This window comes from Telmatherina bonti, assembly GCF_933228915.1.
Source record: "Telmatherina bonti genome assembly, chromosome: 7".
NCBI classification, from domain to species: Eukaryota; Metazoa; Chordata; class Actinopteri; order Atheriniformes; family Telmatherinidae; genus Telmatherina; species Telmatherina bonti.
Window position 1 is genome coordinate 23665521 of NC_136625.1, and position 15149 is coordinate 23680669.

At 38.3% G+C, this 15149-nt stretch overlaps 1 protein-coding gene across 4 annotated transcripts in view; it reads left to right on the top strand.

The window, feature by feature from the left end:
- LOC306758826 (glypican-5-like) overlaps positions 1-15149 on the top strand; it is a 118978-nt gene that overhangs the window by 86400 nt on the left and 17429 nt on the right. For all 4 annotated transcript variants that reach the window (XM_079244231.1, XM_079244232.1, XM_079244233.1 and 1 more), the window contains one exon: positions 4151-4298. In XM_079244231.1, the coding sequence (XP_079100357.1) occupies positions 4151-4298 (148 nt within the window). The remainder of the gene's footprint in view (positions 1-4150; positions 4299-15149) is intronic.

The window sequence follows — 15149 nt, forward strand, 5'->3', positions numbered from 1 at the left end:
GGGAAGATTACACATGTTCAGCTTCAGTGTTCGTGCCCTTTAATTTTATCAACCAGACCTACATAAAGATATTCGAAGATTTCGTTGGATGGATTTTCTCTTTTCTTTTGTTTTCTTAGATTTCCCATGAGTTTTCATTATACCAAAAGCAGTGTTGCACATGAGCGCATTAAAAAGATCATGGTTAGAAGCTGTTTCATGTTTTCTATTGATTTTGAATTAAATAAAACAGATTATTACCTGAAGAAAACTCTCTGTTGCCGGATTTAACTTGCTTAACTAATGATAAAAAAAAAAATTCTATGTAGAAGACGCCTTACAATCATTTCTGCATATTATTGACCTAACTTCTGCATTTACAAGTAATGCAACAATATTAAGACATTTACACAAAGTGTGCAGTTAAAGAAAATAAATATAAAACTGCCTCCCAGCATTTTCACTGCCCATAACTAAAGAAAATAATAGAAAATAGAGAACTAAAACAGTAGAGAACTAAAACAAAGCAGGGCTCAAAAGAATGTCATAAAGGAGTTAATGATGTCTGGTAGCTGCATCTGAATGGTGCAATATGACTGCACACATGTAGCACATGCTATGTTAAATTAAACTTTTAATTTGACTGTGCTTTCACATACAGTTTTCATCTTTCATGCACTGGCACCAACCAGTAGTGGTTTTACTGTAAAACCCTACATCAAATATTGTCACACAGCTGTTGATCTGTTTTTTAAGCATGAGGACATTTTCTTTGTTTTAAGGTGCATCATTTCACTTGCTGCTCAACTTGCTTTAAGATTGCCCTATTAATGGCCTATTAACTGGGAGAATAAATCATTTTCACTACATCTTGCCTGGCTAATATGTTTTATTGCTGTATAAGAATGTTGGTAGGACAAAAGCATAAGCCGGTCTACATCCTGAAAAGTAAGTTTAGTGTCTAGATACATTTCTAATATTCAAGGCCGATTTAAATCATCTTCAATTTCTGCCCCATGCCGTAGTCACTCCACAACTGGAGAAATACAGTTTTTAAAGGCTTTTTTTTCTACAGCGTCCTACATGCTAACTGATTAGAGCTAAACAATTTAAACCTTTTTAGTAGTATTAATGTTTTATTTAATGTTGCCAAAGCAGAATATCCAGAATAAGAATGAAATGTTAGATGTTTATTTATTTCAATATTAAATAAATATTCAATATTAATAAAACTTGCAGAGATCTGCAAAGACCTGCTGAAATTGTCATGGTATATATATATACACTATTCACAAAAAGTTAGGGATATTCAGCTTTTGGGTGAAATTTCACAACAAGCCTAAAATGCATTCCAACCTGTACAGGTGAACTTAATGTGATCTTCTCTAAGCTTTTAAATACACATGTCCAACTGTTAAATGTTTCAATAAATTTTGCACAAGTTGCAGTTCTCTAACAAGGAGCTTAACGGCAAAAATCACGGCAGGTGTGTGATCCTTGAATTGACCAATAAATGTCCTGGTTCAATTAGAGCTGGTGTTTAAACAGTTGTCCTCATCATGCTGTTCACATTTTGACATCATGAGACCAAGACGACACCTAACGATGGAACAACAGTCCCTTGCCATTGCGATGCTTCAAACAGGACGTTCTCAGACAGAAGTGGCCACTGAGCTTGGAGTGTCACAGAGTGTCATCAGCAGGTTGCAACAGAGATATGGAGAGACTGGAAGAGTCACAGAAAGGCCTAGAAGTGGACGTCCTTTGGCCACATCCCGTGCTGATGACCGCTACATTGTGAACACTGCCCTGAGAAACCGGATGATGAATGCCACTCAACTCCAGGCACGTTTAAGAGAGGTGAGAGGCACCCAAGTGTCACGTCAGACCATTGGAAACCGTTTCCATCAGCGTGGTCTGCGTGCTAGACGACCTGCACGGGTACCTGACCACACCACCAGGCACAGGCATCATCGTCTTGCATGGGCCAGGGAGCATTTACGCTGGACGAGGAACCAGTGGGCCTCAGTGCTGTTCTCTGATGAAAGTCGATTCACACTGAGCAGAAATGATGGCCGGCAACGATGTTGGAGACGTCAGGGAGAGCGCTATGCATCAGCCACTGTTGTCACCAGGCCAGCTTATGGTGGTGGCGGTGTTACAGTGTGGGCAGGGGTGTCCACTTGGTACAGAACTGCCCTACACTTTGTGAATGGTACAGTGACAAGCCCATACTACCTGAATAACATCATTAATCCAGTGATTGTGCCCCTACATGAACAGTACAGGCCTAATTTCATCTTCATGGACGACAATGCTCCTGCTCATCGAGGCCGCATCATCAGGGAACGGCTGTTGGAGACTGGTGTACCTCAAATGGAATGGCCTGCACTCTCTCCAGACCTGAATCCCATTGAAGACCTGTGGGATCAGCTGAGCCGTCGTGTAGAGGCTTGAAACCCTGCACCCTAGAACCTCAATGACCTGAGGGCTGCCCTTCAAGAAGAGTGGGATGCCATGCCTCAGCAGGCAATAAGTTGCCTTGTGAACAGCATGAGACGTCGTTGTCAAGCTGTAATTGATGCTCAAGGGCACATGACGAGATATTGAGACGTTCAAATTTTTTGTTGTGGTGTAACTACCATTGTTGTTACCTTTTGTGTTGAATGAATTTTTTGAGATGAGGAAATCAGTAGTGCATCCTTCTACTGAAATGTCTTACTTTTATGATATTATATCACTGTAGCATGAACATATTGCATTTTCCATAAATTTCACCTGAAAGCCAAATATCCCTAACTTTTTGTGAGTAGTGTATATATATATGTATATATGTATATATATATATATATATATATATATATATATATATATATATATATATATATATATATATATATATATATATATACATATATATAATGTTTCTTAAGGGGCAATGAAGAACTATTAGATAACTAGTCAAAAGTCACTTTTGCTGTCAGGTGTGTGTGTGAGTCAATGACGCCATGTCAGTGCCATGTACATTTATCATCACCCAGCACCCAAAGGTCCACCTCTATTCATCTCATTCACCTCTCATCATGTCTTTACTGGTTGTTCCCTTCTTGTGAAGGGCAGCTATGTACTGGGATTTATCCTGTCAACCTCCACAAGATGAATAATTGTAGTTTTGCACTCAACTTACAGGGTGTCAACAATCATTGTGTGTGTCTTAATAGTTCAATACATTCCAAAGTACTGGTAGACATAGCTCTGTCTTAGCTTGTATGGTTAGAAGGAATTTCTTTACCTTCTTACATGATTACAATCATTGCCCTTTGTAATAGTGAATATCACAAAGGGTCACCAAGTGGTCTGGTACATTTGCTCCATGTTAAGTGAAAAGGTATTGGTGACAATACCACTCCGGAAAATGGTTACTAAACTCTGTGAACTGACTGGTATAATCTGAACCATTTCATAATACTTTATTTAACTGATTCATGTTCGTACTGTTTTTTAACTATGCTGACATAAAGTCATGAATAACTACATTTCAAAATACAGACGTTATGCAATCTGTTTGTAGTCCGGACAAATCAAACACTTTTCATTTGAAATGTTTTTGACCATGTCTAACACTTTTTTTTTTTTTTTTACATGGTGTCATATAAATATCCAGAAGTTAGAGGGTTAGTGAAATAAAAACAACTGTTATGCTGAAAAATATATTGATATAGAATTCTAGTTGTAATTAAATGCAATCATTCTTCTATCCAGAGGGCTCACTACTGGTCACTATGGCCCATAGTCCTTTTTACTGAGTGTCTTTTTGACCCTTATTGATCACAGTGCCCGGCTTCTTCCCACCGACTAAAGACACAGTGTTGGCCCTGTGACAGACTGGCTACCTGTCCAGGGTGTACCCTGCCTCTCGCCCAATGATTGCTGGGATAGGTTCCAGCTTCCCTGCGACTGTTATTAGGACTAAGTGGTTCGGAAAATGAATGAATGATCACAGTGCAACATCGCATCACTACAATGGAACTTATTTCCTTAATGACTAGATTTGTTACAACTAAAACAAAAAAAAAAAAAAGATTTTGATCGAGTTGGCGTGTCCAAACTGTGGAGTGATACTCTCTGTGACCCTGAGAATGATGATCTTCATTCTGTTGTATTTGTTTAGGAGACACAGGAAAAATTTCCAAAACTGGGCCAAATGGATGCCTGGGAAGAGCTGCATGATCTCGGAAGTGGTGAAGAGGAGGGCAGTGCCACAGACTGTGATGATGAAGATGGCTGTCAAAGCTCAGGAGATGGTCAAGAAAAGCGTTGTAAGTGATGCATGCTCACACTAACTAATATTTAAGATTATGGACACGATTTTCTAGAAGTCATAAGTATCACTGTATTTATTTATTTTTTTGTTTATTTATATTTGTAAATAAGTAAACTGCCTGGCTAAAAACCTGGATTTAACTAAGCAAATAGGTACCAGCCTCCTACTGGATAATAATGGATAATCATGCTTTTCTTTCAGCTGGCAACACAACATTTCTTCCACAACCATGTAAAAAGACACATACCATGGTCACAGAGGTGTTAGTCTGTTTAAGAAGGGTCAAATCATTTGTCAGTAGACTTATCAATCATCAGTCTTGTGTCATAACAGAAGCTTATTGAAACAATGCCACAGCTAATATGAGCTGATATCAAACCTAAAGGCCATTCAAAAAATATTACAGTGTGACACTTCTTTGGTGGCAACCCCTTTTTTTGTTCAGGCAGTGTATGTGTAGGTGGATAGATAGCCTATGCATTTATTCATTTGGCTCAGACATCAGTCATTCCTTCTATTGTCTTACCAACTACATATAGTTTTTTCTTTGCTTAAGAAGTTGTCCTCTCTCTGCTTTCAAGCTTTTTGAACAGTTTTATGTGATATGCTTTAAAGTCACTGTTTGATTTTCCACCTTCAAAGCAATCAATATTCTTTTTGAATCACATGTTCACATTTTAATAATAATCAAGACCACTAGCTACTTTATTGCTTTGAGTTCACACACGTGTGCACACATACATTAACCTTGTCACTAGTGTTTGAGAGAAAGTGTCAGGTTTTCTGTTCAATTTGATGGTATAAATTTGTGTCCTAAAGGTATTTTCTTTATTATTAATAATTCTTAATTATCACACCGACTTTCTCGATCTTTCTGGTTAAAAAAAGAAGTATGGGAAAGCATTGTTACATTTGCAAAGTTCTAAATGAACTTTTATGATCAGCAGCTTGTATGGCTAATAGAAAATTATAAATAAAAAGTTACCAGCAAATCAGAATTTCCACCAGACATTTTTCTTTTCAGCAATAACATATGATTGAATGTAATTAATCATGGTTCTTTAAATGGTTTTTATTGACAGATTTTCAAGAAAAAAACTGTACAAGGCAAGTTTATTTGTGCAGCACCATTCAACAACAGGTTGATTCAAAGGGCTGTTTTTTTTTACAATATCTAACCATCACCACATGTATGTTTTTTCATCCAAACATCTAACTTAATTGAAATTTCTCTCTTCATTAAGTTTCACTGTAGTAGCTCTTAAACAACACCACACATGTGAAGTAAGCATTCAGTCAGTAGATGTACAGTATGTTATGTTACAGCTCTCAGGGGGAAATGGTGTGACTTGTCTTATTTGTCAAGGCGATAAGAGTTGTGACTTTTCTCAAAAGATTCAGCTTCCCTCGCTGAGCCAGCTCCTCCACCTTCTGAGTGATTCCTGGTTTAGTATCACCAAGCTTTTTTTTTTTAGCTTAAGATGGTGAATTATTTGTGTGTTTTTTGAGCCATTTTATTAAATTCAATGTTTCATTAGAATCTTATTTTTCAATATATTTCAAATCTTGACATAAACAGCTTAACAGAACCACAACAAACAAATCAAATACACAAAGACTAAAGTCAGAACATTATGACACCTGAAAGTGTTTTAGAGAGATCCTTTTTCAATTTAACAAATTCAACTCTCAGTTGTTCAGTCATTTATATAAATTAAATTCAGACAGATGCTGTTTTTTTTTTCTTTTTTTCACTTCTTTCTGACACAATGCATTTAAATCCAGCTCTATGTCATTCTCTGTCAATCTATGAACATCTATGAGCATTAGCAAGTCCATCAAAGGGTAAAGACAGAGACGTCAACCAAACAGCCACTCATGCTCACACTAACTCTCAGGGTTAATTAGATCCTTGGATTTTTGGGACACACAAATCCTTTTATCAAGATAAGGTGGCAGCTCAGGGATTATATACACTACCAGTCAAATGTTTGGACACACTTTCCCTTTAAATACAATGGGAAAGTGTATCCAAACTTTTGACTGGTAGTGTATATACTGTAATTACCAAGTTTGCGACTATTTTCAAATCCATGTTCAAAAAGATTCTAACAGAGCATCACCGGAAGGTGGTATTGTGTTTTTGTAGATTTTGTAGAAGGGCCATGTAACCAATCGATGTATTGCAGGGAAAAATGGCTCCCTGATACAAACACGTTATAGTGTTTTGGGTTTTACTTTACATTCAACTGTAAATAACTCATTTGTAAATCTGTAAATACAATGATACATGTAACTCTGCAAGTCATTTCATAAAGACCGCAATACTCCCAGATTGTCTGGATATTTGACCTATGAGTAACATTTTCACAGGGAGCAGAAGGCTGCCAACTCCCAGCACCCAGGAGCAGCTCAGGGGCCCACAGTGGCTCACTTTCATTATTAGTCTGGGTACTTGAACCTGGCATACAAGTGGTGATCAGATTTATTAGGTGCTAATATAAAAAAAATTTATTGCTAAGATCAGTGAACTTGGATTTTGCATAGACTTAAGTAGACTTCTTTCTAATTTCTTGTTTGTTACACACAGTTGGCTATGTGTGATATACCCTGCATGTTTACTTGTAAACAGAATGCCAAATGAGATCTAGATACATTTTAATATTTGGTGTAATCTTAAGCATTTAGGGCTGTCCATTTGTTATCAAATTACCCAAGAAAGATGTTCACAATTGCTGTAAATGAAACCTGTGTTGCCCACATTGAGGGAGCAGAGTAACAACAGACACGTGAATAAAAATTCAATAAAAGTAAAAAGTAATTGCCACTATTTCTGCTTTTTGACTTTTTGTTTGCTTGGTTTCTCATATGACATGTAAATAGACCATCTGGAGATACTAAATGCAGAAACATTAAAGCAAAAAGACAGCCAATACAGTTTCAGTGATAAGCTCCCAGCTGAGTAAGCTGAGCTGCTTTGGTTTTCCCAGGAGCAAGTCTGCTGAAATGCCAGCTGCTGATTCAGCAGTCTCTTCAAATGTAACATGTTTACTCTGGCCAGCATTAGTGCACAAGCAAACCTTGCACATTATTTTGTTAGTCACATACAGTAACAGGTTCTTAATGATGAGCACATACTTGAAAAATGTATAGAGCTATATTCAGCCACATTATTACATATATTTGCATTTACGTCTTTGTTACTTATAATCCTTACATTGTTCTCATCTGAGCACTATCTTTCGCCACTTTATGTAATCATATAGAATGGAAAAGTTCCACTAAGCTGCAATGAACAGCATTGTACGGACACAAAGACAAGTCATTTCATCATTATATATTTTCTTCCATTCTTGATTGGCTCCTTTGATATTCCTTTAAATGTACTTTTCTGCATGTACTTGCAGATTTAGCATGCACTGAATTAAGATAAAAGCAGGCTAGTTTAGTACAAAAATCTCATCAACCTAACAATTACAATGTGTGTAACTTATTCAGCTATAGCTCCTAATCACTATATAAAGCAGATAAAACCTAACAGCAGCTATGATAGCACTGGTAGAACAACTTAAATGACCAATTATATTATACAGTTTGAGAACCATTACACTCACAGATTGTTGTTGCAATGTGGAGAAGGGCCACGAGCCTTAGTGGTTAAATGTAAAATATAAATCCATAACCTGATGAGCCATGCTGCTTGCTGAACTGCCTTTATATTTTTAAAAGAATGCCACCCAGTCACAAAATCATGATCTTTGGAAAGTGGAAATGTTGCAGCCTGTAAATAATAAGGCATTATTAACATCTAATTCAGATGTCGTTCAGAAGTGTTATGGATATTTTTTTTTTTCTTCTATGTCATGTGAGGAGTTCTTGTTTTGTTTAGTTATTGTGTACTACTGCTGGGAGATTTTGGACTGGTGTAAAAAAGTATGTCATCAGCCTGCGCACGGTGTGTGTGCGACGTATGTCTGTGGTTGCTATGTGTATCGTGGTTACGTTGGATGTCCTGGCTGCCTCAAAATAATTTAAAGATTGAAAAAGATCTGTTTGATCTATTTAATTTGTGTCATGTGTGTTGGAGCAGGTATACACTGAAAACCTGCAGTAGCCCTTGAGAACTGACTTTAAACATCATTATTTAATGACAGTATTGTTTGGCAGCACATGGTTACTGTAAATGTTGTGAAGCACTTTATGGTAAACATTTGCTCATAAACCCTGCCGTACACAATCTCATACGTTCTGGGTCCAGTGGCAACTCTCTCTTGCATCAGCGGTAGAATTGCAATAAAACTACAGTGAATTAAAACAAAACAGCAAAGAATACCAATATAATGATAAAAGCATAAATAGCAGCATGGTGGTGGCGATGTGGCATTACTAAACAGATGTGCCAGTTATAAGGTGCTATAAAATACAGTTACATTAGAGGTGAAGCAGTTGCTGAGGCCAGGTAATGGTGAACCAATGGTCTGTTTTGCTGCCCTTGCCACTTGATGCAGGTCTTTCCTCATCTCATCTGTGCAGCTGCTAAAACACAAAGTGCACCAGTAGTTCAGAATGCTTTCTACTGCTGACCTGTAAAAGTTTGTCAGAATGGTTAGGGAGGTGAGCAGATCTTAATATCCAAAGGAAAAAAACTATGTTGTGCCTTTCTCCCTTGATGTGTCACTAAAATGAGATCAACAGATATGTGGATTCCAAGGAGCTTTAATGTGTCCACCCTCTGTACCTCCTCTCCCAGTTAATTTCCTAATGTTTACTATTACCTCTTTGGTTTTAGTGATATTTAAGCCTAGGTTATTGACAGCATACCAAAGCACAAGATGCACAACCATCTTTTCAAATATTGTCTGATTGTTGTATAATAGCCATAAAACTGTATTGTCAGTAAACTTGACGGTGGTGTTTATGGAATGGGTGGGGGCATAATCATGTGTGAACAGTGAGTAGAGGAGAGAGCAAAGGACATAGCCCTATTGGGTACATGTGTTTAGCATGAGAGTATATTAAGTGCTGCTTCCCATTCTGATGTTTTGTGGTGTGTTGCTTAGGAAATCCTGAACCCAGCAGCACTGTGAGGAGCCTAAGCCTGAGCTGCTCAGCTTCTGAGCCAGTTTGTGTGGGATTACTGTATTAAATGTGGAGCTGAACTCCACAAACATCATCCTGAAATAGGAATGATCCTTGTCTTGATGAGAAAGAGAAGTGTGAAGCACTGAGATAACTGCATATGCTGTTGACCTGTTTGCTCTGTTTGCAAATTGATGTAACTCTTTGTCATCAGGGATTGCTACATTGTTAAAATAGGGAATGAGCATTTCAAAACATGCACAGCAACTGGATTGTAATCATTTAGGCAATTCATTGTGCTTTTCTGAGGTACTGAAATAATGGTAGCAGACTTCAGACAAGTTGGGACTGTTGCTTATAGGAGAGGTTTAAAATGGCTTTAAGTACCCCTCACATCTGGTCCACACATACCTTAAAGATCCTTCCTGTGACACCTTCTTTGTGTTTACTGCATAGAGTAACTGATTTGATGTTGTTAGTGTAACTTGTGAGGAGGTGTCCATCTGGCTTGGATTGGAGGTGGTGCTGTCCAAGCTGTTTGGCTGGTTGAAGCTTGCAAAAAAGTTGTTGAGCATATTTGGGGTTGAGTGGTCTGTGGTGTCAGAGTTCTCTTTATAACCAGTTAGTGTCTTTGTCCCTTGCCACATGTATCTGGAGTTGCTTGTATTGAAGTGTTCCTGTAAAAGTGTACATGCAGCTTGTATCTGTGTTTAGCCTCATTAATGCCTCTCCCAAGGTTCTTCTGTGCAGCTGTGTAGACCTGAGAGTCCCTGGACCTAAAAGCAGAATCCTGCTGTCAAAGAAGGGTTCTCACCATGCTGTCAGACCCTGATTTTTAGATTGGAAACACTTGAATGGACTTGGTTGAGGAGACACTTAGACCAGAAGTTTATGAAATTGAATAGGACATCTGTAGTGTCTTCCTCCAGGTTTGTCCCCTCAGCAAAAACTTTCCAGTCAGTTTTATCAAAGCATTGTTGTAGGGTTGAGGTGACTTTTTTAGTCCAGATGTGAACTGTTGTTGTAGTTGGTTTCTGTTTGCAGCTGATTGATTTATATGCAGGTATTAAAGACAGAAGGTCGGAGAGCCCCACGTGTGACGGAAGTCTAGCATCACAGACATGTAAAATATTACCAAAAACTCCAGATTTCCATCTTCTCTTGTTTGCAAAGGTATGTAATTGTAAAACTTGGGTTGACCAGACTTCAGAATTGCATTGATAAAGTTTCCTGCTGCAATGAGAACACCATCTGGCTGATGACATCTGCTGGCTCACGGACTGATGTGCCTTCTGATGTGCCTTCTCTATTGCTAGCTTCGCATTAGCTTGTGCTGGTATATAGCCCCAAATGATAATTAGGATGATGATTGAACTACTCGGCTATGTCAAGAGAACAGTGCTGTCCTGGATGGGGATATCCACTGTTCAGTTGTGAATGTCCTCAACTATACAACAATGTCAGGGAATATGACTGGTAGAATGGGTATTTTTCCACTTTTCGTGTGGTGCTGTACTCATACACTTCCCTTACAGGCTCTTTAAAATGCCTTGTTGGATTTTTACCATGCTTTCTGTCTGTAAAAAACTTGAAGACCTTCAGGGAATTTAGAAAGCTCAACATAATTTTGAAACTGGCACCTCGAAGGACATTTGACTTGGGAATTACCAATAGTATTTTTGATGAAAGATTGCTGGCTTTACAGATATCCTTTTCCTACTTTCCTATGACTTCTAAAACACCATTTAAATTTTTTTTTTACCTTCACCGTCACCTTCTTGGCAGCTAGAACAGAGTTCCTTGGCTTAGTGAAGTTGTAACTTATTGTAAGGGCAGGAGATTTATTTTACAATTCTTCTGTCTATGGATTTTTTTGTGTCTGTATACTTGTTGCATAGCTCCCTAGGTTCACGTTAGCAGAGGGCATGAGCGGTCACTGTTCTACCAAAGGAGAGTTCATTACCAAGCTTTTGAACAGTGCTAATCTAAAAAGAAATGACTTACTGTCTATGTCATCATCAGATATGATGGAGCTGCCAGACGAAATTAATGACACAGCCACCTGCATGTTGGCAGTATGTCATGTTTATGTATTCACTTGTTTACATTAATACTTTTGATCCAAAAACCAGGAATTTTCTGGACATAAGAAAACTAAACTTTTAATCTGTACTACAATGTCACAGGTTTTTCTATTGCTTAGCTGAAGTTAGATTATTAATTTAGAAAAAAGGAAAAAAAAGGGGGAAAATGCAGGCAACATTTGAAAAAGTCAAACTATTCACACACTTCAATGCTGTCTTGATGGCTCAGAGAAAGCAGTGTAATTGCATGACGTAATTCTTGTTTGATCTCGGTTCTGATCTTGCTTCTCTTCCCTGAAGATATACGAGTGTATTTGTGTGCCAGCGAAACAAGGCCTGGTCATGTACGAATTGCCATTGCTAAACCCGTGAACAGGAGAATAAATCAGTGAATCTTTAATGACCCACATTATCCCTCTCCCCTGGGGCTATGAGAGCTTCTTCTGTGGAACATTTGGTGGCGTGACCAGGGCTTATTAACTGTATTAGCCTGGGAACACTTAGACTGCTCCTTCCAAAGCAGCTATTCATTTGTAGATAGCTCATTAACTCACTCATCTCTAAAATACTCTCAGTGGCACATTAGTACGCTATCTCTCCATTAGGAAATTTTAAAAATCTCCACATCGAAAAGGTTGAACAGTACTTTATCTGTCTGTCTGCTTCTATGACTCCAACTCTGTTGCCTGAATCTCTTGTCAAATAGGCATAGTCTTTTTCTCTCTTGTCTTTCTGTACAGATCTGCAGAAGTAGAACAGCCGATAAAGAGCTATTTTTACATGGATAAAACATATTTTACAGGAAGCACCTTTTGTATCTGAACACAAGTTTTAAAACTGTTATAGAGTTACAGCTGCTGTGGAGGTAGTCTGCCTGATAGAGATGTAAGAAGTCATAAAAACTTAAAGATGTTAAAGCAGGTTATCCTTTAGAGAAGGAGAAATTCAAGCCTGGATAAACATTTCCTGGGACTGATCCAGAGGGATATACAGTGCCAAAGTTTGAATTGTATAGCCATGAAAGTACAATTCTTTTATGGTAACAAACTCCATCTGTTCGGATCACTAGTGAGCTGATCAATAAAGCTAAATGATTCCCCCACCCACCCTCAGCTCACCATATTTTGACCAAATCCACAGATTAGTTGCCAAACCTGTCTCACATAAAACTATTTGGCAGTTATAGTGATGCTTTGCCATCCTGTCAGAGAACATAATCATATAAACATGACAAGAATGGACATTTGGCTACTGTGCCTCTCCCTCCACATACTCATACAAGAGGAAACAGCTGTACTTTGTGTGTGTTTGTATGTGTGCATGCATGTTTGCGGACAAGTGTAAACCTGACCCCAAGAGACTGAACATTATTTCAAATCTACAGCTGCCTTTTTTATTTTTTAGAAAAAGATATGCACACAGTCATGGAAGTCAGAAAGTCTGTAGGGCATAAGAAGAAAAATCCCTGCTCCCTGCTCCCTGCTCCCTATCCATCAAAATAAATACCCACAGTTTATCCTTTTCTATCTCCCTTACACATATACACTTGTTATGCACCTTGGAAAAGCATAAATGTAATAGGCCTGATATGTCTTTGTATATTATCTTTATGTTCAAATGAGACATATAAGTTTTTTTCTTTTGTGTTTTCTTTTCACGTGACTTTATCTGAAAGTCATCAACACAGAGCTTTCTAAAGCCCGTGAATTCTTAAAGGTGTGAGGCAGCTGTTCACCGTGCTAAAGGAACCACATTCCTGACACAAACAGCTACTTACGCCAACTCGCACCAGCATTAGGAGGATTACACTGGAATGACCCCAAGCCCAGGAAAGCCTGCCATTGCCCTAAACCCAGCACACACCTGCCTTTCATCTTAGAAAACTTGCAAGAAGAAGAGCATTGTGGATATTAAGGGTGAAGTGCCCAGCAGCTGGGCGACACAAGGTTGTAGATGAAGGTTAAGTGGAGAGAAAAAGGTCTTAGACAGTTGAAACAATAGAGGGATAATTCCATAAAGCTTTCTGATTTAATGTGACAATAAAATTGGTAACAGAAGCATGGAGATCAAGGAGAATAAAAAGGCTGGGCCTCAGAGATGATAAATGCAACGTACAAACCAATGATCCAATCTACCGTGAGAGAGGAGGGTTAGGAGGATTTGGTGGATTGGATAGAACCTATCCAATCCTAGATCTTCCCATGCAAGGTTCTGGACTGAATAGGGCCCCTTGGGACTAGCGTGCATAGAAGCTGGCTGGCCAGCAGATGTAGTGCCTGAGTCCCACGTGCGGATATTACCAGTATGACTGCCATTTCCCTTAGCTTTTCATCTGGAGCTCAAGGGCCTGAGAGTGAGTTCCCGAGGGCAGAGTGGGGTTGTAGAAGAAGGAACAAGAGGATCATAGATGGCTTTGGCTGGGCAGTAAGACGGTCTGGTTTGGGTATAAATGCAGAAGATATGAGTCATATCTCTGGTCACATATGGAGACAAATCTATCTATTGGACACAGAAAAACATTCCATATTTTTCTCCAGCTTTAACATTGCATATTTTATATGAATAGTTTGGAGACATTATGTAATTGAAATGACCATTTTAAACAGTCCAATTAAGAAGAAGTATTTCATTAACATGTACCTAACTATTAGGTCCGGTCGTCGTATTATAATCACCAAATGACCATCGCATAACTTTAATTTTATAATCCAGTCTCATTTCACTCTCTTTATTCATCCTTTTTTAAAAAAAACTTTCTTGCACATTGCCTTTTAATGGGATCCTTTTTCTCCCTAACATGGCATATTTGGCTTGCGGTTTTTATGGCACTTTTTTTTCAAACATATTAGCTTGAAAGACTCCTTAGGCACATGGTCATCAGAGAAGAATGGTACTCATTAGCCAGTGTCATCATTTCCTTTCTAAGCAGTATATGTTAGCCCTTTATGATTGAGCTTTCCCAGCACACCTCTGGGGGGGTGCTTAGTAGGGAAACACCAAGAATCGTTGGTGTGACAGAAAGTTATATAACCGAAGAAAGTGGTGGGAGTAACTACCCAAAGAAATAAGTAAGAATGTTACATAGAATAGGACATTTTGTATAGCTCCTATGAAGCTAGCTGTCAGGTTTTAAAATCTGTAATGAAATAAAGAGATTGATGCACTCAGGTTCATGGTTCTCCAGAACCGCATGGTTTTGGACATGTTGACAGCAGCCCAAGGAGGGGTGTGTGTAATGATAAATTCAACATGCTGTACTTACATTTCAAATTAAGTAAATGACAATATTTCAGATGCCATGTCTACACTGAGAGCATGAGAGTTTCGATGAATAAAGATGGGAATGCATCTCCTCTTGATTTTTCCTCAAGGCTGATGAATGGGTCTCAGTGGCAAATTTAAAGATTTAAATGCTTTTTTATTGCTGTAATGTTGTTATTCAGCATTTTATTGACTCGTGCATTGCCATGTGTTCGCAGTATGATCCAAAAAAACTATCTCTAACTCCTTCATACAGTATCAAGTTCTTTTGCGGAAGAGAGACAGTTACAAAAATTCTCTCAGGAAGAGACTGAAAAATTTGAGGATGATCAGACAATTGTGTAATGTAATATGACGTGTGTGCTGAAATGGTCAAGACAAATGGCAAATTACTGATGATAATTGCATTTCACAAGGAAAAA